We start from the raw sequence: 26,191 nt of genomic DNA, 5'->3' as shown, positions 1-26,191 counted from the left end.
TGCACTATCATGAGTAGCTTAGCCAAAGCATTATTGCCCTTTTTTTTCAGTCTAACTTCCCACTGCCACAGGAATCCTTCCAAGACAAATGGCAGGAACAGATAGCACAAAGACAGACAAACACCTACAGGTAACTTATTACTACCAGGTCCTCTGACCTGCTTCTGTTTCCTAGGCGAAAAAAAAACAACAATAAAAATATTCTAATATTGTTATTGTATTTACATGATAATTTCAATAAGTTCACACCCGATAAGCAGTTGGTACATTTTCTAAAAAAAGTAGAATATGTCACAAATAGTGTTAGAAGGCAGACAGACAGATACAGTAGTAAATCTGTGACTTCCATGATGAGGCACAGGCTTCCTGGAATGTCATTGGAGCGTTCCAACGAATACCAAGGCTGTTGGCTGACAGAACCAGGCAAATGCGGGAAACGTGCAGTGGTCAGAAATATGCAGGCAGTTCACCTAAGCAAAAGTCCAGAGGAGCTGGCAAAGGCACAGTCAATAAAACATTGACAGAATGTCTAAACAGAAAACCCCAAAGAAAACAGAGGGACTACATCACAATCTGGCAGGTAAAAGGGGAAACTGGCAGGTACTGTATATACAGTATACTTGCGGGAACTGATTAGTGAAGTGGGGAACAGTTGAGGTGGCAGAGGAGGTCAAGGCTTAGCAATCAGGCAATGAGGAGCAGGGAAACTATGGATTCGAAGCCATCGCTGGCTGGAGGAGAACTGTGCAGAGACAGAAATGTGCAAAGTAAAGCTACAGTATGTATAGTTATTTTTAATAGTAATGTATTTAATTTTTGGATGATACCGTTAATGCACTGGAGTTTCTGAGTGAGTCTCGCCCTTCTAACAATCCAAACCATTTCTGCTTGATGAGTAAGTTTAGCCGTGTTCTTATTTGCTGCAATTTGATAATAGATAAAGCCTGAAGGGTTGTGCAGAGTGTGGCAGAAGAGCAGAGCGTAGCAGGGAGAACTGGGTGGAGCAGAGTGGATGGATTTACGGTCTAGTGTATGTTGCACAGCCTTAGCTTTAACTAACAAGAAATCTTGATTGGAAAGCAGAATAGTTGCTGAGACAATTCACTGGACATCACAAATCTACAGCAGAGCTTCATGGTGGCATTAAATGAAAGGAAAGTATTTTACTGTGTAAGTGATAATTAGGGCGGCTGTGCCTCAGGAGATGGAGCTGTCACCAATCAGGGGGTCAGGAGTTCAGTCCTCAGCTCCTCCTGTCCATATGTCTAAGTGTCCTTGGCCAAGAAACTGAAGCCCAAGTTGCCCACAGCACTGTGTGTGTGTGTGTGTGTGTGTGTGTGAGAGAGAGAGAGAGAGAGAGAGAGAGAGAGAGAGAGTCAAACAGAGAGTGTTCATGCTGTGTAAACAGTGTAAATTATAAAGAGCATTTAAGTCTTTGTCTTTGCCACATTTCAGCTGACCATTTCCCTGTGTGTCACATTTTGCTGAAGAGCTAAAAATCCCTCCAGCTGTGGAGCACAGATTAAAAACTACAAGTGAGGGCTTTGTGTCTACGTACCCTGGGAAGACATCAACTGTGTCTTGACAGCCACGGTGACCCATGTCTCCGTTCACTGCATGGGACATTTACAGAAATCACAACCATGATAACAGCCCTGTCCTACAAACAACCTTCAGTTTTGTCTCCTCAGCTTTCAACAGTGCAACTGAGGTTAATTGTTATGTTCCAGGAAATAAGACGTGCAGTAGTAATGTCCATTTTAGGCAATCTTAATTTCTATCAAATGGCTGGGAGGGAAATCGTACAGAAAGCAGCGGCTACCAATGTGAGCCGATGTTCAGTCAGATCTGCACCTGAATCTGTGGCTGTTAAACACCTAATTTCCTCCATCACAAGCTGAAAAACAAGGAGCAACTGGTTTGACTCAGTCATGTGTCTTTTTCATTTTTTGTGTAATAAGACAAAGACGAAGAAAAATAAAAGAGACCAGAGAAATAACAAAATCATGGCGTAGGAAAAGTGTCAATGAGCTACATGCTAAATACTTTGTGTGCCCACAGTGTCTCCCAGTGTCCATGTATATTATTGCAGTCATGTATCAATGTCAAATCTAGGTAAAGTCAGACGGTTGGTACCACTGGGAATTAAAATGCAACAATTGGAGTAAGTTTAACATAAGCTTGTTAGTTTTCTGGAATATGCAGCTGATGACATATATTATATTCATTTATTGAAAAACATGATTCATTTCTATTTTAGACTTTTATTGTATTCCCAGGTGTAACATAAGTACAGTAATTATTTTGAGCACACGTTGGCCTTAGGTCTTACGATGAAGTCACATCAATCTGCAGTGTAAAAAAAGTGACAGGTTCCCAAATGTAATGCCACACTAAGTGTTCAGTCTGTGTCAGGCTTGATACTGTCTCCACACAACAATAGTAATTACCATGAATAGGAAAATGTATCATTTAAAAAGGATGTACGGAAAGAGATGACAGGGGCTCCGTTACCTGCTACACATGCCAGCTTTGATTTATGGTTTATGGTTCATATCATTTATGATTATTGATTGAACCATATGTTGGCCTCTGTACATCGAGCTGTCCAGTATGATTCATGCTTTTTACACTTTTGTCGCATATTTGTATATCATGCAGCGATGTATATGTAGGACTTACCCACCAAGGACGACTTGGTGGGACGACTTAGTTTTACATATTTAAATATTTAAAAGCAATGCATTTAATATGAAATATTAAATTGAAGGAAAATAAATTTTTTATAGTTACTTAAAGCCTGCACTTACATTTACTTCAGTATTTTCATTTTATGATAATTTATACTAAACATCAAACAATGTTATATTTTACTTATCTGACATCTTAATATTGTACGTACATACTAGAAGCTAATATCATCTTACAAAACATGTGGTGTTGTGCAGTATTATTAGCACAATATTGTGCTAATAATACTGTTTAATGACATGACTTGTAAGCTGGACTATTGGACCCACTTGAAAATTAGATAATAATAATTGCAGTAAATTAGCGTTAAGTATATTTTTATAAAGTGCACTACCAATCTGAATACAGCTAATAACAAGATAGTGAAAGTATTAATATTATTATTATTATTAATAAGCTTTGTTTTCTTTTTCATCAGTGAATTTACTTTAATTGTTTCAACAAACAAACTTCCTGCCTGGTCAGTATTTCCAATAGTAACCAAATAGAACCAAATGCTTAATTCGAAAGGTTTTTTAAAAGAAATCTGGGTGTGTAATACCCCCTGGTCTGTGGGTCGTTGAGGTGGGAGGGGGCATGTTGCAAAACCACGCGCTGCATGCCGGGATACACAGTACATCTCGCTCTTGTTTACAAGATGGTAGAGGAGAGTCTGCTGCTCTGATCTGAAAAGCTCCAAATATTACGGCCTGGCAGTGGCGTCACACTCGCGCCTTATTTACGTGCTGTGAAGAAAGTCACGTTGTTTCCAACCGAGTGACGCAGGCTCGATGTCGTTCAACCAGCGGCTCTCAGGCTGACGGAAGAGGGGTTTTTGCACTGTCACTGACACACACACACACACACACACACACACAGAGGACAGCAGTATCCTAATCACAGGTTGGTACAAGAAGCTGAGAGAAACATGACATGTCACTGGACTTTACGTAGTTTGTACGAGTTTGTGTGGCGGCGTAAGTTGCTTTAAACAACATTTTGTATTTATTGCTGCCATATGATAATAATAATAATATTGTAATGTTAATGATAATGTAATGAGGCTGATGTGGTTGAAAATTGTCACTTACAATATTATTGGTGTTCAGGGTTGTTATTTATGATTTATTTTGGATTTTCTTCTTCTTTTTTTATTAGTTGAACTTTAGCTCGTCAGGATTTCTGTTTTGAAACAGTAAAACGTGACCGGGGTGTCAAATCTTTTAGTTCCAGACACAGTACAAACACCTTCACTGTAATACTGTTTCTGGATGTTTATCTCCACCCATATGTTTTTCCTCCTATTATGATATTTTGAGGCAAATTACACCTTAGGCCGTCTTTCACTGGTTGGACCATGCAGTGGTTTCCTGACTGACTCTTCCTCCTCTACAGATGATTGTAGTCATTAAGATACTGTAGATGTCTTTAAATCTGTCTTAGAAACATCCTACAATCTACTGCATTAAACTGACCTTTCAGTTTAATGCTTGGAACTTGTCAGACTCCCTTCATGTTTTGGTCACAGTTTTAAACAATATATTGAATGGCTTCAAAATGAGTTACGTAATAAAAATCTTGGTCTATATTATGTTAAGACATCACTTATGCTGAAATATTGGTGTCGGTCAGAAATCCCTTTTGATAGGAATTCTTTTTGTATAAAATACATATATAACAATAATACTAGTAGTGTACATTGGTACATACAGTATAATATAAAATTATGTAGTTTGACTTAAAGTATTTCTCATTTGCTCTAAGTTTCTTTGGCCAACAAACTAAAATCAACTGGCTAACTAATTAAAAGTTACTTGCCATTTTTTTATTACAGGGTGTATAGACTATGGTGCTCTGAAGTTTGAGGACTTTGAGAAATTTTCTCAATTTCTGTAAAAAAAACATGGCCTAAAATGTGAGCAAATTTTAATCCAAGTTCTATAAGTGAATACACAGTACTCAATTTAACAGAAAAAACTTTTGTTTATTCATTGTGGAAAAATAATTAAGTCCTAAATATTTGTGTGTGGCAAACTATGCAGACTTCTAGGATTGTCAACTCTTTTAAAGGGGAAATTGGAATCAGCTGTTTCAAATCAATATACAAACAGGTGTGAGTCTGGGAGACACTATATTATTTAAAGAAGAGAAATTTGGGTCTTCACTCAGAGTGTGACCTTTAGAGATGATGGTGGCAGATTTATTATGATTTGGGCCTGCTTTGCTGCCTCTGAACCAGCACTGCTTGCCATCACTGATTGAGCTATGAGTTTTGATTTGTTCCAAGAAAACTCAAAAGGATAATGCGAAGCTCAACAGAAAGTGGATCATGTACCAAGATTACAACCTAAAACACACAAGTCGTCGATCTACTTTCACCATTCTGACCCTAATCCTGTAGAAATACTACATTTATATGCCACATGAAGCAGACAGTTTGCAAGAAAGTCAACCAACAACCCAGAGTTGTTTTGTATAAAGAAATTGGCTGAAATCCCTCCAAGTCAATGTGCAGGGCTGAAAAACAGTTATTGAAAACATTTAATTGACGTAATTGCTGCAAAAGAGTCCTGCATGTCCTCCAGGTTCACATACACACACACACACACACACATATTTAGCCTGATACATTTCCTCAAGAAATAAATGGAACATTGTAATATATTGTCTTATTGTTTACCTGGGTTTCCTTTGTCTAATTTTAGACTTGGATCAAAAGCTCATAGTGTTTAAGGTCCTATTTATACAGGAAAAGAGAACATTTCAGGCAGCCCAGTCTACATTCAGTAGTGTGTATTTTTTAAAGTAGCTTCAATAAATACCACTCATAAACTTGTCTTTTAGAGGACAATCATTTGGACCTGCAGAAGGACACCTGAAGCCATCCGAATGTAAGTCCCTTTATTGTAATTTGCAGTTAGACGTGTTAAACAACTATTATGTCTTTTTAACAAGTTTCACTTTGTCATCGTCTCTGCATGTGATTCTTAAAAACAATTGAAACAGGACCATGCGCTTGTTCAGTAGCAATTTCTCCAGGGCAGCAAAACCATTTTTCTTACTTGCATTCCAGGATGTGTACATGCTTTTTGCTTGCCAGTGATGATATCGAATCATCGGTCTGAATTCCTGTTTGAATGTGTTATGCAGGAACAGAGCGACCGCAAAGCATCTAATCGAGCGCTACTTTCGGCAGTTAACTGAAGGCTGTGGAAATGGCGACTGCACGAATGAGTTTTGCGCATCATGTTGTGATTTTCAGCCTTTGGATAACAATATGGCAGCTGCCAAAGCATTTGAGCTCTTTAAGATTAATGCTAAACTCTGCGATCCTCAACCTTCCAAGAAAGAATCTGAGACCAGTGCCAACAAAAACACACAGCCGGACAGTAAGATGAGCGATACAGACCTCTGTCCAATCAAGGAGGACTTCTCAGGTACCATTAGGCTATTTCTCATCCAGAACACTTGGACACTGACTTTGAATGACTTCACTCTGTTTCATTTTTCACAGATGTTCATTACCTGACCGAGAACACTGTGTGTATGATCCTGAATTTCTGCGAGGAAGAAGGGGACTACTCTGCTCTCATCCGCATCATTGGCCGGATTTTCTCTAATGCAGAAGCCCTGATGAAAAGTTTTAGGAAGGATGAAGGAGACACTACCGAGAACCTTGACGCTTCGACGTCAGCAGACATTGGCAAGAGTGAGAACAAAAGTCAGGAATCCTCAGAGCAGATGGGTGCTTCCTCTGCGTCTGCTTTAGCAAAGGAAGCTCCTAATGAAAGGGTAAGCCCCTCTGATATTACAGTGGACATCGATGCCATCAGGAGAGTCTATGAAAAACTTCTAACCATCAGCCAGGCAGAGGCAGCTCTTGTGAATGCGCTCGTTTACCTTACTCCAAACATCGAACTTGATCTGGAATATCTTGATGTATACGAAACAAACCCTAATTACCTGAATATCTTCATCATCGTGATGGAGAACAGTAACCTTCACAGTCCGGAGTACCTTGAAGTGGTTTTGCCACAGTTTTGCAAGGCGATGAGCAAGTTGCCGGTGCCTGCACTTGCAAGGCTGTCAAAGCTCTGGTCGACATACAGTCCTCCCCACATGCGTCGCATGATGGAAACCTTCCAACAATTAATCACTTTCACGATTGTCAGCAATGAATATGATGCGGAAAATCTGGTAAATGATGATGAGACCGTGGTGGCTGCAACCCAGTGCTTGAACGTTGTCTTCTATGCAAGTATCCTAGGGGGTGATGTGGATGTAGAGCATAACGAGGAGGACGAGGACAACTCTGAGTCCGATGAGCTAACATTGCATGAGCTGTTAGGGGAGGAGCGCCTCTACAAGAAGGGACCCCGGGTCCATCCTTTGGAGAAAGAACTGGGCGTTCGACCCATCGATAGCATTAGACCTGTCATCCCTTTTGAGGATTTTGTTAATGATTCGCTGAATGACGTGGTGGAAATGGACAAGGATTTTACCTTCTTCAAGGTCAACTCAGAAACCAAGTTTTCTTTCCAGAGTTGCCCCTTCATCCTGAATATCATCACCAAGAATCAAGGACTGTACTATGACAACAGAATCAGGATGTACAGTGAGCGACGCCTCACGGCCCTATACAGCATGGTGCAGGGTCAGCAGCCCAACCCTTACCTTAAGCTCAAAGTACGCAGAGATCACATCATCGACGATGCCCTCGTCAGAGTGAGTCATTGCCAATGCACGTGCATGAGACGATACACTGAGGCTCAGTACTATTGTGTTTGTCGTAATTTAAACTCTTCTGTGCTGCAGCTGGAGATGATATCCATGGAGAGTCCCTCTGACCTAAAGAAACAGCTCTTTGTTGAGTTTGAGGGGGAACAAGGTGTAGATGAAGGAGGCGTCTCAAAGGAGTTCTTTCAGCTTGTCTTGGAGGAAATATTTAACCCAGACATAGGTGAGAAATAAAGCCAAAATGTTTACATCTGTTTTTTTTATATTGTTCTGTTTTATATGATTGAGCTGAATATGGTTAGTGCCTTAAAGTATTTCTGAGGTTTTTTCTTCTGTTTGATTGTCGGAGCAGGAATGTTCACATATGATGATGAAACAAAACTTTCCTGGTTTAATCCATCTTCACTGGAGAACGAAGCACAATACACTCTTATTGGAATCGTCCTTGGGCTCGCCATTTACAACAACTGTATCTTGGATGTCCATTTCCCAATGATTGTCTACAGGAAACTCATGGGCAAGAAAGGGACCTACTTGGATCTGGCCGATTCACATCCAGTATAGTAACCTCCAAATAAACTCTCTGTAGTAAATTCATACATGAAATATACAGTAGATTTGCAGATCTTAACTACATAAATTGGACAAGATATAGAACAACAATTTAAACTTTTAGAGTTTCTATATCCATTAAAACTGTTCCAGAGACAGTGTGAGGTGAGGACCTAAAAGACTCAGAACACAAGTATGGAAATAAAAGACTTAATGGGGTGATAAAAAGATATAGTGGGACAAGTAGAGGTGTCTAGAGGCAGCCAGGGAATGAACCATCCAGGTGAATTTTTCCTCGAGGGCAGGGAGGATGGCACAGAGACACTAAAACAGAGAGAGGTGAGTATTAATCCATAGTGGAAGTAAACTTACCAGACATGGAATAGAACACTTACTGATGGAAATGAAAGCAGGTTCTGAGCCAAGCAGGTAAGAGGAGGCTTAAGTGGACCAGGGACCGGGAGACAGGGCGTCCGAGGACTCGGGTTAGGTGGGGTAGGCAGTACAGGAGGGTGTGCAGAGGAGTTAAAACACACTGTGTAATGGAGTACACATCCAAAATATTAAGATTAAATCCAAAACTAAACTTGGTCAAAAATAATCCACGTAGTAATCCCTTCCATCCAATACTGTCCAAATAATTATTCCCTCTAGGCCAAATAATAATTCATCCAATCCAATACTGTCCAAATAATTATCCATATCTCACAACATCTTACTTAAACACATTCTAGAGTCCAGAAGTGGTGTAAAAGATTAAGTGGGACTTAAGACACAGACGAATGCACTTAGGCACAGGTTGGAAGATGGGAGATCTGGATTAAATAGGCTGAAGATAAGTGTAAAGTAGCTGACTAGACTAGGCAGGATGTGGAAATGAGGAACCACAAAATAAAAGTCAGTGATGGGAAGTGGAGCAGGAGACCAGGACAGACAGTGAAATTAAAGAAAGCCTTTCCATGCACATATGTCACAACACTGTCAGACAGATAAATTGAAGCAAACCTATGCAGAAATTTAAAATCCATTAAGGAAACAGTGTTACAGGTAACTATTGTAAACAATATTAGTCAGTGTAGCTTCATATTTATTTGTCAGTCATGTAATTTAAGGCAGTTTTCTAAACTATTGACAAACAAATTTATTTTTCTTTTGTTTTAGGTTCTCTACCGAAGTCTGAAGAGATTGCTAGAATATACAGACAATGTGGAGAAAGACATGATGCTCACGTTCCAGATATCAGAAACTGATCTTTTTGGGAATCCAATATTGTATGACCTGAAGGAGCAGGGAGACCAAATCCCTGTTACTAAGGAGAACAGACAGGTGATGTCTTTGAAATTAGTTTTTCTGTTAAAGCAAGCCTTTGTATTTTTTGCTTAGAGTGACTGATCTGCCCCACAGATAAAAATTAACGCAAAATGAAATGTTATAAAGTCGATCACATTCAAAAGCACAATAATTCTCTTTCTGAGAAGTAATGATATGATGAAAGTAAATCATTGTATGACATCAGTTGGAAGCTAATTTACTAGACAGGGTTTGAATATTATCTGAATTCTAACATTCTCCACCAATTTTTACAATAAGTTATAATGAAATAGCTGTTTCACATAATCTTTAGTAACATAAATGACACATTTTCACTGTTTTAAATGAAATGGGTATTTCACAACCACAGCACATCACCATTTTTCACTATATGTTCCTCTAAAATACACAAAATACATATTTATATTTATAGATTTAAACATTTATTTAAACAATGTTGATGAGTTTACTGTATATTTAAAGATGTCTTCTGTTTGGTAATTCACAGGAATTCGTGGATCAGTATGTTGATTACATACTGAATAAGAGCGTGGAGAGACAATTCAAAGCTTTCAAAAAAGGTTTCCTGATGGTCACAAATGAATCTCCATTGAAATATTTATTCAGACCAGAGGAAGTAGAGCTCCTTATCTGTGGAAGTAGGGTGAGGAAATTTATTTCCAATGTTAGTGTGAAGGATACTAACATTGGTTTCACTTTGATCTTTAAAACTTGATTTCGTTTTTGGTTGTTTTATTGTAGTGTGTTGTTTTTTTATGACTTTTTCTTGCGATTGCGCAGAATCTCGACTTTGAAGCACTTGAGAAGACAACAGAATACGATGGAGGTTATAGCAAAGAGAGTCAAATTATCATGTAAGTCTGACTCTTCTTTGTTCCACATCCAAAGCCCTTTAATATCCAGATTTTATAAGTCATGTCATTGCTTTTGAAATGTTTTTTTCTATATTTTCTGCCCGCAGAGATTTCTGGGAAACGGTCCACTCATTTGGAGAGGAGCAGAAGAGGCTTTTTCTTCAGTTCACCACTGGCACAGACAGAGCCCCAGTTGGAGGTCTTGGCAAATTAAAAATGATTATCGCCAAGAACGGCTCAGACACAGACAGGTACACGACAGTGCAAATCTGCCCTTTTTTTCCTTTGGCTACAAAAGCACAAAGTACACTACAGAATCAGGTTTAATCTGATGCATCATTGAGACGTTGTTAGTCACAGATAATCAGGTACAGAACAAGAGACATTTTGCCCCTTTTCTTAGTCAAAACGTGCTTGTATCCAAAATAAGGAAGAGGTTCAAAGCATTCATCACGAACTTTATCTCACACACTGTTTTTCACATTTCTACTATTTTCGGTGCCAAGCCTGACAGCACACCTACCTCTTTTTCCTTTCAGACTACCAACTTCTCACACCTGCTTCAATGCGCTCCTGCTCCCAGAATACACCTCCAAAGAAAAACTGAGAGAAAGACTCCTTAAGGCCATCACTTATGCCAAAGGATTTGGAATGCTGTGACAGATTGTCAGAGGAAAGTTCTCAAATTGCATTTTAACAAAAAGAAAAAAAGGGGGGTAGCGCAAAAATATATATGCCATGAAACAAAATGCTGCAATAACCCTGTACCTAACAAACCTCTACCAGTTAAGCTCCACCGTCAGCCTTTCACTCGGAGGCAACTGAGTCAGTTTCATTAGGTTTCACAAAGACTTTAATGTGGCGTTTAAACAAGGTATTTTTTTTCCACGTTTTGTTTCAGAGCAAACATGAACAGTATTTAGTTTGTTAAACTGTGAAAGTGCACTTATACACAGGATTTTAATAAATGCCAGCATGTACAGGATACAGCGTATTTATTAATTTAATTAGTCGTGCTATTTTTCATTTTATTTTTTGCCATCATTCATAATGTATCAGGACGAGTGCTCAGGCCATCTTCCTACAACTGAGTGGAGTGGGCATAATGGTGCTTCTTGGGTATGTTTGTCACTTTAGTAAACTGAGGTTAAGCATAACGCATAACCGTAATAAACCCACTGACAAACTGATATGTAAACTACTTTGTCAAGGCAAGAAAAAGCCCACCACTAACCTGAAGGTTATTTTAAAGCATTTGTGTCGTGCCTCGTGTTACATTTCATACTTTGTGTTGTGAATTTGCCAACCTGATCAGATAGTGGGGTTTGAAGAGCTTACACTGTTTCGGAATGTGCTTACTGAAGGATTTCACACTTCGGGGGAGAAACAAGTTTCTCGTCTCTTGGTTTGTTTGCTACAAGTGTTATTGATTGCACTCTTGTAAGTGCAGATGCCAAATGCGCGATGCATATATATATGGAAAGAATTCACATGGAATGTTTTATTTGGCCAAATATCTCAGGTATTTAAAGAATTTGCAGATAATGTGAAACATTTATGCAAAGTGAATAAAGACTAAAAACTCTATAATCTTTGTCATGAACGTGTTTTGAAGGGTTTTCCACTAACAAAGTTTGATACTGATAACTTGCATCAGATTTATTTATAACACATTTCATACACAATGGTAATTTAAGGTACTTCACATGAACGTAAAAGGAGATTTGTCTTTTTTTTCCAGTGAGTAACATGTCAAAGTAAGAACACTTATTGCCAACATCTTAATAGGACCTTTGTCACATATTTATTTACAGTATATTTATGTTACTTACAGTATGTGAAGACAGGTTTTCAAGGACTTTAAGCCATTAGATTGTTTATAAGCCTTAATGAGAAAACACATTAGTATATACACACAAAGTTTATGTTTAATGAACATTTATTCACTTAAAACATAGCCAATTTGCAACTGATAGTGAACCCTGATACTATCTTACAAACAAAACTTGCATTGGAGTTCATTTTGTATATTCATATACTGTGGAAAATGGATTGCAATATGCAGTTCCAATATTGTTCCACTCATAGATATGTTTTGAGAAAAAATGGCCAAAAAAAAATGGTCGTGATCAGGAAAAGGAAACACTCCTCGGGCAGCTGCCTCTAGCTCAGGAGGTAGAGTGGGTCATCCACTCTGAACCCCCTGCTGGCCCCAGTAGCCCAGGCCAGCTCCTTGCATGAAGCTCTGCCACCATTGGCTGAATGAATTTGTGTGAATGTTTTATAGACGAGCACATTTTTAAAGCTTTGTCATTTAAGGTAGAAAATTCCTATATATGCGAAGTCATTTTTTTGCAGACGCAGGTGCTTCTGATCAACATACGCCAGAAGACAACATGTAATTGGCTTTCAAGCATACACACAAAATATAAATATGTGCTGCATTCACTGTACACAGTTTGACACATTAGGGTGATAAACATGATGTATAAATAAAGATATAAACACAGGCCTTTGAAGTGTCAGTGTACTACTGTAAATGAAAAATCCCTCAATCCCTCAGGTATCTTCCACATTACTGAACTTTTTTGTCTTTGTCGGCCATCACTTCACACAGGTCCTCTGGTTGTATGGATTTCACTTTGGCCTCCATCTCAGTGACCCTCTGCTTCATCCTCGTCTGGCTGGAGGTGAACTCTGCCATCAGATGGGCGAATTTGGTCTGCATTACATCCAGGTTGGTCTGCAGCTTTTCAATCTTTTCTTCTAAGTCTTTGGGGTCGGCACCAGCGTTGGCGACCGCCTCATCTATAAGGTTGTCCTTCATTAGAATGGCCTTTCCCTTCTCCTCCAGAGCCTTCTTGGCTTCGGGATATTCCATAAGCACTTCCATCAAATCATCTTTGGACAAGGCAAACAGATCAGAGTAACCTACACTTCTGATATTTGCGGTTCTTCTATTGCCTGCCTTACTACCTTTGATACCTAAGATGCTAATTTCCCCAAAATATGCGCCATCGCTGAGCACCACAAACTGAGTGACTCCATCATCAGCCACCACGGCTAGCTTCCCTTCCTTGATTATGTACATTTCCCTGCCAATGTCTCCTTTTTTACAGATGTAATCTCCCGGACTAAACACTTGTGGCTGCAGCTTGAGCACCAGCTCGATCAGGACTCCGGCTTCACAATCCTGGAAAATGCGCACTTTTTTCAGGGTATCCAAATGGACGTTGATGGCAATTTCAGCCTTCAGCTTATCCGGGAGGTTCTTCAGCACTTCTTTTTCATCACAGGTCTTCTTTTCAGTCCACAGGTAGTCAAACCACTTGATGACTCTGGCCTCCAAGTCTTTGGTGACCTTTCGAAACTGCATGTACTGCTTGATGGAGTCAATCTTGGCCTGGAACTCAGCACGAGAGGCATTCATGTTTGAGATCATGGCACCAACGTTACCTACAATACTAGCAAAGATGAGCACACCAGTGAGGAAGTCAGCAATAACAAATAGGTATTCGATATCCTTGACTGGTGCAGGGGTCTCCCCAATGGTGGTAAGGGTCAGCGTAGACCAGTACAGGGAGTAGATATACTTTCTGGCCAAGCGGCCGTACTCTGGGTGGCTGATATTGGGATAAACCCACGTGTCAGATCCAAAACCAATGGTTTTGGAAATGGCAAAGAAAATACAAGCATTCCAGTGGATAATAACAAGAATATAGAGTACGAGCTTGCTGATTCGAAACATGTTGGGGAAGCTGGTTCTGGTTTCAGTTCGCTCGAAGTACTCAAAAAGCCTTGGCAATTTGCAAAGACGATTCAATCTAAACTCAGGGTTGTTGAATCCAAACTTTAGAAACAGCAGATCCGTTGGTATCATTGAAATCATGTCGTATTTAAACTGAGCTGTTGTTCTGTATTTACTTCTCAATTTCGTGGCATCCTTTACGAGCAGGCCTTGTTCCAGGTATCCTGAAGGACAAACACAGCGTTAGGAAATACAGTTACAAAGGACAATGAACACAGACTGGTGCGCTTTGAAACAGTTTTAAGGATCTGACCTGTTCTTGATCTGACAAATGTGTCTGTGTAGTAGATGACGTCTGAGGTGTAGTCCAAGAATATCCAGAGGTTTGTGTAGGAATCCTGGAGTTCGTTAAAACAGGCTCTAGAGGGCAAAGCAACTCTTAAACATTTGCTACAGTCTCAATAAATAAATAAATGAAAATTCCTTTACCTCGTCACAATCATTATCAGGTTATAAAATACTGGGCCTGCGATGACAGTAAGCCATCTGTAGTACTGGTCTGCTGCGGGATCCATCATCCAGACTTCTTTCCTGAAAACAAATCAACATTAACTGTTATTGGAATATATTTATTTAAAATTCCCCATCAGACTGGACTTCCTCTATTTCATGGCATACTTACGGGGGCTCGTTTTTCTTTTTATCGTCTTTCTTATCATCCTTCTTGTCATCTTTCTTCTCATCCTTTTTCTCCTCCTTTTTTTCATCTTTCTCCTCCTTCTTGTCACCGTCTTTCTTCTCGTCTTTTTTCTCCTCCTCTTTTTTCTCATCTTTTTTAATCTCCTCTTTTTTTTCCTCTTTTTTGCTATGGACCACAAGTTTGTTTTTTTATATAGGTAAAAGGAAGGAGGTGTTCTATTGGGGGCTGCCGACCAGACTACACAAAGAGGCCTAACTAGAGGTTTCACTGCTTTGGATTCTAGGCTTTGCTGAAAGATTTATTGGGGACCCAACACACTTGTCCACTAGATGTCAGCATAAAATAGGAAAGTTTCTTCTTTCAGTACAACCCACATTATAGCTTTCCACAGCAAGATGCTTCAAGCCAGCAAAGGGGCAAGTTTTTTTTCATATATATATATATATATATATATATATATATATATATATATATATATATATATATATATATATATATATAATGCCAGAAGACCCACCAAAAAGGAATGGACTGAAGCATTTCTGTGGTGTAAGCTAAATGATTTACTACAGGATATAAAACATTAACAACAACAAAATGATCTATGACTCATTTTTGTAAATATCTACTGCTATTTTTATTAACTTACTCATCTGTGTTGTTGCAGTTATTCGTGTTGTAAGCAGCTAGTGGCCACTTACTGGCACTTGAAGGGAAAAAAACAAAACCATTTTTGGACAATGAACCCTCATTAGACATTAAAAGTAAAACTATTTACCAGTGCTCGGTGATTATTGTTAATTTATATCTTGTTAAAGATTTTTTTTAAATAAATGTTTAAATCTATAAATATACAGAATATGTATTCTTCATATTTTAGAAAAACATATAGTCAAAAAAAGTACATGCTTTCACCAAAATGATGTGCTGTGGTTGTGAAATACCCATTTCATTTTTTATTTTCATTTTTTGTCCTTTCTGCTTATCCTGTGAGTTCAGGGTCGCCACAGCGGATCATTGTCCACATGTTGATTTGGCACAGTTTTTACGGCGGATGTCCTTCCTGACGCAACCCTCCCCAATTTTTACCGGGCTTGGACCGGCACTGCACAGCTGGGGAGGGGAATGGGCTGTTAGGGGTTCAGTCTCTCGTCCAGAGACGCTTCGACATATAGCCAGGACCGGGGATCAAACCACTGACCCTGTGGTCTGTATAGCTTGTTAAAGAAATAACATTTTAACATCGATCTTTTTACTCCGTGTGTAAATGTATTTTTAATGCGTTTTAATGAGTATTTTAATGAGGCATCCCTCAGTCATGCTTTTCAAAACCTAAACAATCAGGTGTGATCTGGGTTGACTGGCTGACCCTGGCATTTGTTCAAAACTGAAACGGACCTTCAGCCGATAAAGGGGCAGAGCAATATTAGATATTTACAAGGCCTTTTAGCTGATAATGACTTTCCGGTTGCAATAACTCTTGTCAGGAGGGTCAATGAGGGCCAACAGGAAACAGTCACAGTACTGAAGAAAAGGATTCTAACACTGGTTTGACTTTGATCTAAATCTAATTCTCTCCACCCCAGTTCATCAAAGCTGTCTAATGTTGCACATTTTAAAAACTGTTAGCCATAACCAGGGTTCCTTCACAGTCCAATTACTTACTTTCTCTTGCGCAGTGTGTCATCGTGACCCACAGACTGGCCATTACTCTCTCGACTGGCCAAGTCTTTGAGCTCAGGGCCTCTGAAGCGTTCCAGGAAAGAGTCATGCTGCTCGACTTCAGGGTTCATCCTGTGAGACGCCCAGTTCCGCACCATGAAGAAGAAGTAAGAGACCCTAACGGGTGAGGAAGGTAAACAGTACAAAGTGACACCTGTCTAAGCTAGGAGCAGACTTTTAGTCATATCATCTCACAGAATATGCAAATGTCAGTGGTGGAGGAACGTTTGTAAAAGTACTCATTATGCAGAAAAGGATCTTTGTAACACACAGTACATTATCATGTATTACATAATTAATCATTAATGCTAATGAATCCATTTCTGTTGTAGCTGCTCAAGGTGGAGCTAGTTTTGATAACTACTTATAAGTACTTTAGTCCAATGCCTCCGGCCTATAAGGTTTGGATTTTTATTAATTATTTTGCAAAATAGTTTTATCTGCTTAGGCCTAAAACTTAATCAACTTGTTTGATATTGAAATATGTGTTATGTGTTACAGATATAATAACAATATTTTTATTCTAAAGTAAAGTTGAGCAGAAGTACAAAGTAGCATAAAATGAAAGTTGTCAAGTACGTCATAATTATTGTTAATTTTTAAGTACTTGAGTAAATACTCATACCACTGCTACTAAGTACCTTTAAGTATTACAGATGTTTACCTGGCCATTGCACCGGCACCTGTAAATGAGTTTCTGGGGGGCCCCGAAGAAAACGCTCTCTCAGAGTTGTCGTCACAAAGTGAGTGAGCCCTGGAAGACAGCACGTGGGGTGAGGATCATGCTATGTACCTGTATATGCTACCAGGCGACTGTCATTGCCTGATTTCATTCTGTACAACCAATAGATGTGTCTTCCATCATCAGAACAAAAGAAGTATATAAACAACAGTACAACAGCACTGATACTGTGATTAAGAGTATAATGAGTATTATTTAAATGTGAAGAATCTTATGGTAATTTCCGACCTGCTGTTCCCATTTTCGATGACAGCAAGCTCATCGTCAGGTGTGTTGGTGGACAACCGCGGTCTAGTTGTGAAGCAGTTTTCACTGGAAACCTTTGCCATGTTGTCCTGTCTGGCTCTGCCGGGCCTGGAGTGCGCAGGTGCAAAGAAAAACCAAACTATGAGACTGAAATTTTATTCCGACTTAGCAACCCAGAAATCCTACATCAAAACCTGTTATATTGACACACGAGAGCTGTGTTGCTGATATGTTTAAGGAACATTACTTTTCACTGTATGTCTGAGAGTAGCACCTAAAAATACATCCTCATTATGTCCTTAACCCTAAACAGGATCAGTGCCCTCTCTCTCTCTGTGAACGATCAGCTGGCTTTTAAAATAACTAAGCTATGGCTTACGGGTAGACTGTGGTTGCTCTGTTCAGTCGTGTATACAGGAGGTTAAGTCTATTAGGGCCTCACTTGAAGAACAGGTACAACTAAAAGTTCTGTGTTCAGTCTGGGTCAGCAGCCAAATCAGCCATTTCTCCATGAACACACACAAAAAAAAATCTTGTTTTTTTAATACTTTGTTACAAACCGATTTCCATCTCATGAATGCCCTAAAACTGTAATATGTAAAGTGGGGTCTAATTATGTTTTTGATGACAATAATAGCTGGTAAATAATGACTCAATGATCTCTGGGGAACACCAGCGGTTGTAACACGTGCACACATTAGGTTAGTGCTAATGCCAGGGAGTTAACCAACCCCCCACTAAATTAAATCACGCTGACAGAATCACCAAGACGTGCTTGAAGGGTGACAGCAGGTAAAGCTAGCAGTGTGTGTGTGTGTACACAATGTGAGTAACATCATCATCACTGAATCAAGAATTTTTACCCAAACCATACATATTTACTGTGCACTACTCAGAAGCATTACTGTCACCTGCATTTAGTCCCATCGTCGAGGAGGGTGGTGCAATTGTTCTGAGAGCAATGAGATGCACATCCAGCGTTCCACATTATGGTAAAAGTATTGGACTTTTGAGATTGTTCTATTTGTCAAGTCCTACCAATATCTCATTTAGGAAAACTGACACTGCATTGGAAATGTTGCCTAACAAAACGATTTTTTTACAGCTTGCATTTGAACATAAAAATTCAGGAAAACACACTTCAGGTACGTGTGTTAATGTGTGTCTTACTAAAGAAAATGAATATTATGATGCATAATATCAGATCCTTTGCTTTCTGTTTGGCATTTGACAATGAATATGAGCTTTCTAAATGACCTGCTTGAATTTAGCATGTTTTATTTTATGACAGTTTTGTTTTTGGAGATTATCTCCTGTGTAGCAGCAGAGGGTCAAGACTCACTAAGAGGCTTGAGATACGGTTGTGGTTTTTAAATCGAGAATTCATCATCCTAATTAACTCCAGTTATAGATATGTAGACATAGGCATTCAATGTTTTGAATGGTGTGGTCATATAACATTAAATACACTGGCAGAGTTTCACTACCACAATGTCGTATGCTTGAGATTAAAAATAATAACACAGCAATTCCTATGTTTATCCAAATGTATTTTTTTTTATTAATAAGTTGCGACTCGCAGAAAGATTAAAGCCAACTTACAGTACGAGGGGATTTATTTGAGCATTTTCACAATTCACCTGTTGCTGCGACAGACTCCAGAAGAAATGAGACTCAAATGTAAAATAAAAAAAAAACAAAAACCTAAAAGTACGATAACTTGTTTCCACGTATCCTTTTCTATCTAAAGACGGACAGCGACTGATAACCCACCTGTTTGAAGCCTTTTCACTCTGATTTCACCGAGCAGAGCGAACAAACTATTCCCGGCTGACGCCTCCTGTAATATCCCATCTTCACAACACAAATGTCTTTTCTCCAGAGAAATAATTCCGATCGCCTTGTCTGAGCACACCGAAAACTGTCGATGCCTGTCTACAATCGGTCCCTGCGGCTGTGCTGGATGGTGATGGAGAGTTGGGGACAGTGCTGACAGGTCCCAGATCAGACAAGGGGAGGAGTTCTGTCCATCGTTGTCTGCAGCTCGCCACACACTTCTTTACAGCATCATTCTAATTCACAATATAATCAACAATTACAATATGACGTGTTCGAACGGGTGAAGACTTTTGTAGAAACCCTGTGGAGACAGAGCCATATCAGATCTGAGAGGTGAGAGGGAAAATGTGTCTTTGGTTAAAATTCTAACTATTTACATCTGAAATCTGACAAGGAGCCTCTACTGGACACAGATTTATTTGTAACGGTGCGCACAGTTGGAAACTTCTACTTTTTGCTACTACATTTGTTTTGTGAGTTTATAATGTATCTTGTGTAAATAGGTCATTAGAATTTCATTAGTAATTAGTAAATGCAATACATACACATACAGTACCAAAATACTCCATTAAGTTTTTTAAAATGTGCAATAAATGTGCTTTCCAGAGAAGCCTTTTACTTTCCCTACTATTATATTTATTTGACATCCATAGTTAAATTGCAAAGCAACTGATGACAATTACAGTGCAAGTAATGTGCTCAACTGTGTAAGATTGTTAAAAATGACAATAATAATCAGTATTACACAGTCTTTTATTAGTACACATTCATGCATGAATGACTAATGTAATAGAAAGACTTTGGGTTTTTTTTTGTAATACTTATTAGGAAATATTTAAATGAACAGTTTTTGTTTATTTCTGTTTACAATTTATAAATTACATTGACAGAGATCAAGTTTCATGTACAGAAAATATGATCTTTTCACAATAAAAATCTGTGATGACATCATCATTATTACCCCTTTATTACTTTTACGTGAGCCGTTAACAAATAAGGCCACACATGTTTTGCATTTGGAATGAGGTCTGATGAGGTCCGCTCTCTTACAACACCTGCTTTAAATTTAGGCCAAGACACAGTTTGTTGTCAGCAGTAGAAATGGAGGCCAAGCAATATCTAAGGACACATAACTTGACAGTTATGTATTGTATTGACTGAATTACAATATTAATCTGAGGCCAGGCACTTGGGCAGTAATTCAGATGATTAGGGAAAACTGAGGGAAGCATCCTCCTGTCACCCTACCCGCTCAGCACCACTTCGCCGCCCCGCCCACTCAACACTACCCTAAGGCTTAGGTTAAAAGAGTAATCCCTTGGAAATATACGGAGCTGCACTGCTAATCCAAGCTTAGAGCTGAGTACCTTTTTCAACCACCTAATGCCCCCACATATAAAGCAATATGCTGCTTTTTTAATAATTATTCCCTTTTCGGGGGCTATTTATTTTCCACTCCTTTACCGTTGAATGTCACATGTTACACAGTTTGTTACATGTGGTCTTTTCTGGTGTGGTTTCTGACAACACATAGGATCCAGTCATAGATATATTACAAATTACATATACATTTACATAACTCATTCCTTTAATATAGATGCTAACAATGCTGCAACAGACATTGATAATGTTTTATGTGTTTCTGTGGTCATCACAACAGGAAAGGAATCGAACTGTATACCGAGGGGCCTGTGGACTTAAACAGTGAGAAATAACACTCTGATTTATATACAATGTTAATTTATTTTCATGTTTACTTTATCAGATAGAATTTCTGATTTTATGGAATATTGTTGATTGTAGTAGTAAATCAAGCTGTAGTTAATCCCTCATTGTCCCCTTCTCCAGACCCCATTAACTTTAGGACAATCTCCAGGTGAATAGAGATCTAATGAAAGCTTCTTTATGTCTCTGCCGGAAGGTACATGGTAATTACTGCATCCTAAACCCTGGAGTGTACTATGCCACAGTGCAACTGTTCCATGGATGTTGGCTTTACTGTGCATTTACAAATCAATCAGACTGTTCAGCTCCTTCATCAACAACCCTCAGCTATTCAGCAATGAGCTGAAGCCAAATTAATATGATGAGTCTCTGTTCAGGCCTGATTGCCAGCTGGCAGCACACTCTCCTCTGTAGTAGTCCCAGATGACAACAGACACCAAGTTTAGAGAGTGTGGGACTAAATCATGTAAACATTTCCACACTAATTTTAGTGGATTGGAGTAGGCTAAACACTGGAAATCTGTAAAGCATTGTGAGATTCACTCAAATTCTCCTGTTCAGTCTGATCAATGTCTCCTTCATATTTTGTCTCTGTAGATGAAGTACGATCATGGCTGTTGATTTGCAGATGCAGAACAACACTAGAGAACATGCCAAAGCTGTGACCCAGGCATGAGGCCAAAACATGGTCCTAATCAGCGAGCAGTTGAACAGTAACAGTGAACAGCAGGACAGGAGGGGTTTAAGTTCCAAACACACAATGGAATTAGTCTGATAGAGTGAAATGTTTTTAAATTTCTATTTCATTATTTAAATCAATAATCAATTATTTGGAATTGCTGAAAAGAATCAAGTCTAATAGGCTGCAGTTACACAAGTGGCTCTGTGAAGCTGTCATTAAAGGAAATGGCTCTTTGAATTAAGAACTAATGTCAGCGATTTAACATGCCCACCTTGGCCATAAACCAAGATGAAGTTTTGACCATCACAGTGTCTGATATTTGTTGCGACATTTCACTCAAAACTAAAAGTGCAGTGGCACCAAGTTTAGTGGATCGTTGACATTATTGAGTTTTCATCCTCTGGGTCTCTCATGTCTCCGAACATAATTTTACCACAAGTCAATCTAATTGTTGTTAGGATATTCTCATCTGGTCCATCTTGGACCCACTTTAAATGTATATTTTACTTTGGTTTGAATGGGCCGTGGGGATGGGAGGTCTGTTGGCTTGTTGGCTGGTTTGTTGGTCTCGAACTTAATGCACTGTTCAGCTGTACAGCACTGTTCCTGCTTCATAGAATTCTGGAGGGGAAAAACTCAGAGGACCTCAGTGATTCTGTGTCAATCATGTCAAGCTGAACAATTCTTTCTTCACTAATCCCAATGGAAACCTTTTCAGAATGATAAGCTGGGTGGAGTTTGGCTCAGGCCAAGGGGTTTGGTTACTCTTTTATAGATTTAAGATCCATAACCTACCTTAATTTGGAGAGGTACTTTGAACACCACATCGTTAGAGAGACTAAAGCACTGACAGCAGTGCAGAGACGTGCAGTGATTCAGAAAAAGTCAACCCCTGTGCGTCAAATTGTGATGTGAAGCAGTACATTATGCATATCTATAAGCCTCCATAGGATTTATCACAGTGTCAGTCTTTGACACCCTGGGTGGTTTGATTTTGAGTCCTGTGGTGTAGCTTGATCTCAAAAGTTGCATATTGTAGCTTTAAGAGTGGCAAAACAAAATCTACCATAATAGGATTAAGGAATCAGCTAAAAGCTGAGCCAACGCTGACACTGAGTGTAAACAATGTACAGTACATAGCTACTGAGAAGTTGAACTGAACTGAACTTCTGAATATATCTTGGATCCGATTTTTATTTTTGATTTGTTGCATCAAGTGTTGTAAACCTAAAAAGGAAACTGTGGTAAAATACAGGAAGAAAGAAAGAAAGAAAGACAATACAAATGGCTGATGTGTTTCCTGTTTGTACATCTTTGAAATGTGCTGGTAGATGCACTGTGGTTTGAAGTGTTGGTCTCTATATCCGATGTTTTCCTTGTTCAATTTTCAGCTGAGTCAGACCACACACAAACCCAAAAGTCTTCAGATAAGTATAATCTGTGGTAGTGAACATGCCATACATGCCTGTAAAGTGAAATCAGATGACATTTTAGATAACAAGTAGGTCCTCAGGTGTGTGTTGGCACAAGTGGCTGTGACACTGCTATGAATCATCTTGGGCTGATGAGCTGTACTCTGCGCTTATACATTTTCAATGTTTTATTCCGAATAGATGAGAGGATTTATCCTCCACCAAACACAGGGTTACTATAACAACCTCAAGGATAAAACTGTGGGCCTTTGCTAGAGATGTGAAACACAACATAACAAACATTGGCAATCTGTAACTCTGGTTTATAGTCGAGGCTTTCTGTTGGCTTGTTGTTTCATTTCACCTGCACTGTAATCAGCCACACTTATGTTGTTTGTTCTCTTCCCACAAAGCACAAGTGTTTGTGTGCACTTTGCATTCACCACTTCACAATCACATGACAATTACATGGCTTTCACAGTGTGCGGAGGAGTGCGTTTGCAATAAAGGTCACAGAATAAGGTCCCAGAAAGGAGCAATTCACAAATAAATGATGCTTTTAGCCCATTAGTACATTTGCAGATATGGACACATTCTGATATGTTGACGTGGGACAGCAGAAACAATAAATAAATGTAAATTTAAAAAAGAATGATGGGCGAGTTCCATTTGGGTGCTTCAGTTTCACAATCTGCCTTTTCGCTGTCACACTGTTTTGACATGCCGTTGTTTCTGTTATTGTAACTCTCACTATTAATAACTTTGCTATGTATGATTTTTCCATAAATATTTGTACAGTGGCAATCGGTGCTCACTGATTTTGAACAAACAAAGGCTACATTTCTGTCCTTTCAACTAAGAGGAAGGTTGGTGTAAAAGAGTGAGGCTTCATTTTGTGAGTAAATATTAATTTTGCCCTGACAAGAAATGGGACTAAACCTGCAGCACTGTAAATAAAAACACAAATATAGTTTTAGATCAAGAAATTCCCTTAGTTGGTTTCCTACCCATGGCTACTGGATTAAGTTGAGCCATTCTTGCATTGGTGCTAATTTTGCAATCTGACACAATGATTTCAGTGTGTAGATCCATTCAACAGTACATGGGAAGCATCCAGTAGACTAAGAAGGTTTTACAAAGCCTGTATTTTATGGGGCATTTTTAAAATGGTAAATATCTCATATATAAGAACATGAATGAAGGAAATGAGTATAGTATCTTTATGCCCCTGGGATAATCATGTTTTCAAAAAGTATTTATTAAGTCATTTAAATGCAACACAAACCTTCAAACCTTAAAACAAAAAGAAATTCAACTGAATTCTTGAGGTGATGACTGATTAGCTCGATTCTTTTCTACCTGTTTTAAATGGAAATGTACAGTAACATTGTTTAAATGATGAAGAAATGATCTATCAAAGACCTGCCCTGTGAAAGAATGCATTGTGTTACATTTGTGCCCTCTACAGGAAGCTTAGTGATGAGCTCAAACCATGGCCAACAATGTCCCCCGTGAGGTGTTTTAATGATCAGCAGTGGTTAAATTGGGATTTCCGCAGAGGGGGAGCCCAAGTCTAGGTGGTGGGTGAATTGTAAAAAGAAAAAGTAAACATCACTAATGTTGCAGCATAATGTATTGATGGTGGAAATATTTGAATAATATATAAGCTTTGAGTCAATTACAGTATATTTTGGTTTAGAACTGTGTAAAAAGTAACTGTATAGGAAAAGTACAGCTTTTCCCCCTAAGTTAAATACCTCCAAATGAAGATACTCAATGAATGTGCCTTACTGAGACCTCAAATTTACTCAAGTAGTCTACATTAATTTAGTGAAGGTTCATAAATATAAAAGTACAGATTGTGCCAGAATCAAATCATATCATATTTTAAAGACTGCTTTACCAACTTCCTGCTTTAACCACACTGACAGACACATCTACACTAAATAATTTCAAGTTTGCTTGACTTGCTGTCTTGAAAATGCATAAAATTGAAGTTAAATAGTTAGTTCAGGGTCCATTTATGAGTTTTGTCTTTTCGTAAAACTAACTCAAGCCTCTTAATAAAATAGGGTGTGTGTGTCAGACACAGACATATTTAAAAGGAATTCACACCACCTGAGGATGTGTTTGTCTTGTCCAGCAACACACTGATAACCTGGATGGTTCACAGCAGCATGATTTAGTGACACATATATGCTATTTACAAAAAACAATTGACTGAAGAAAGTGATCCTTGTTCAGATTTCATTGGATGATAATGCTGATTCTGTCTGGATACAAGCTAGTGAATCTGGTTTAAGTCCCACAGTGATTTAATAAAGTCCAAACTATTGAGATAGTTAGTGAGTGTGAGACACTGGGAAAGCGGTGAAGTTTAAAACAAAAGTGCCAAAGGTTTGGTGCTGAAACAGACGAGGCTCTCCAGCGTAATATAACTGCTGGTTTTTAGACGGTTCTTGAAGTTCTCACACTTTGAGAGGACACAGCAGGAAAAGCATAGTGTTAATAATAACTGGCTCAGTTTCACAGGTGTGCCTGTGACTAAATATACACATAACAGGGCCCTGGAACTGTTGCAAATACTGTAGTGTGTGTTAAGTGGCAACTCAATACATCGTCAAAGATACACAGAGATGCTTAATTTTATTTATTTTTGTCTGTTTTAGTTGTTATTTTGAATGTGTTACACTTACAAAATGATATTATAGTATCTACGTTTAAACATACTATATTTTGAAGAGCCTTTGTATTTGTATCACTGTACCTCTGCACACACCAAACTTGCAATCGCTTTGGTAAATCTGGTTTTACCTGCTGAGGACATAAAACCACCCAGAACATAAATGTAACAATGACATGCTCTTAGTATCATCATTTATCACATATCTGTTTGTTTGACTTGTTAATACACCTGCCAAACAATGACAGGGTAACAAGCTTTCTTTGTAGGGATTGTCATACCAGCAGAGTTTGCAAGCACCAATAAAAGATGAGCAGCTACAAGTTTGTGCACAGATTCAGACAGCAGGTTTTAAAACTATTTGTCATTCACATACATCACCACGCAGTGCATGGAGGAGCTAAATCCTTTTCTACAGTGTTTACTGAGCAACAAAGTGACACAACCATCAGAAAATGCTCAACCTTTGTCACCTTGGTAATTATCA

The 26,191-nt window shown here is 38.8% G+C and overlaps 2 protein-coding genes across 4 annotated transcripts; one reads left to right on the top strand and one right to left on the bottom strand.

Moving 5' to 3' along the window:
* The first annotated feature begins 3,360 nt into the window (after positions 1-3,360).
* ube3a (ubiquitin protein ligase E3A) lies at positions 3,361-11,787 on the top strand. 2 transcript variants are annotated; one of them, XM_067513582.1, is made up of 11 exons: positions 3,361-3,633; positions 5,575-5,621; positions 5,881-6,167; positions 6,245-7,455; positions 7,546-7,690; positions 7,820-8,025; positions 9,181-9,345; positions 9,839-9,994; positions 10,132-10,205; positions 10,313-10,456; positions 10,745-11,787. In XM_067513582.1, coding segments are annotated over exons 2-11 (2,511 nt in total). In that variant the 5' UTR covers positions 3,361-3,633; positions 5,575-5,619; the 3' UTR covers positions 10,866-11,787. The 2 variants fall into 2 exon arrangements, with proteins under 2 accessions (XP_067369683.1, XP_067369684.1); XM_067513583.1 differs by having other exon boundaries at positions 3,361-3,707.
* A 149-nt stretch (positions 11,788-11,936) lies between these two features.
* On the bottom strand, positions 11,937-19,636 carry cnga3a (cyclic nucleotide gated channel subunit alpha 3a). Of its 2 annotated transcripts, XM_067513585.1 has the most exons (8): positions 19,137-19,636; positions 17,346-17,471; positions 17,040-17,129; positions 16,319-16,492; positions 14,636-14,818; positions 14,443-14,544; positions 14,267-14,373; positions 11,937-14,177 (listed from the first exon to the last, which is right to left on the bottom strand). In XM_067513585.1, the coding sequence occupies exons 2-8, from the start codon at positions 17,444-17,446 to the stop codon at positions 12,781-12,783; spliced, it is 2,154 nt and encodes a 717-aa protein (XP_067369686.1). In that variant the 5' UTR covers positions 17,447-17,471; positions 19,137-19,636; the 3' UTR covers positions 11,937-12,780. The 2 variants fall into 2 exon arrangements, with proteins under 2 accessions (XP_067369686.1, XP_067369685.1); XM_067513584.1 differs by lacking the exon at positions 14,636-14,818.
* Positions 19,637-26,191: the final 6,555 nt, after the last annotated feature.

This window comes from Channa argus, chromosome 8, assembly GCF_033026475.1.
Source record: "Channa argus isolate prfri chromosome 8, Channa argus male v1.0, whole genome shotgun sequence".
NCBI classification, from domain to species: Eukaryota; Metazoa; Chordata; class Actinopteri; order Anabantiformes; family Channidae; genus Channa; species Channa argus.
This window is presented reverse-complemented; position numbering and strand designations above follow the sequence as displayed.

Excerpts from the sequence above, each read along its gene's own strand:
- ube3a (XM_067513582.1), top strand. Across the intron at positions 6,168-6,244 it reads AATCAAGGAGGACTTCTCAG|ATGTTCATTACCTGACCGAG; the intron begins GTACCATTAGGC and ends CATTTTTCACAG. Across the intron at positions 9,346-9,838 it reads TTACTAAGGAGAACAGACAG|GAATTCGTGGATCAGTATGT; the intron begins GTGATGTCTTTG and ends GGTAATTCACAG.
- cnga3a (XM_067513585.1), bottom strand. The coding sequence starts at position 17,446 with ATGGCAAAGGTTTCCAGTGAAAACTGCTTCACAACTAGACCGCGGTTG. Across the intron at positions 14,545-14,635 it reads AAAAAGAAAAACGAGCCCCC|GAAAGAAGTCTGGATGATGG; the intron begins GTAAGTATGCCA and ends ATTTGTTTTCAG. Across the intron at positions 14,178-14,266 it reads ATTTGTCAGATCAAGAACAG|GATACCTGGAACAAGGCCTG; the intron begins GTCAGATCCTTA and ends TTTGTCCTTCAG.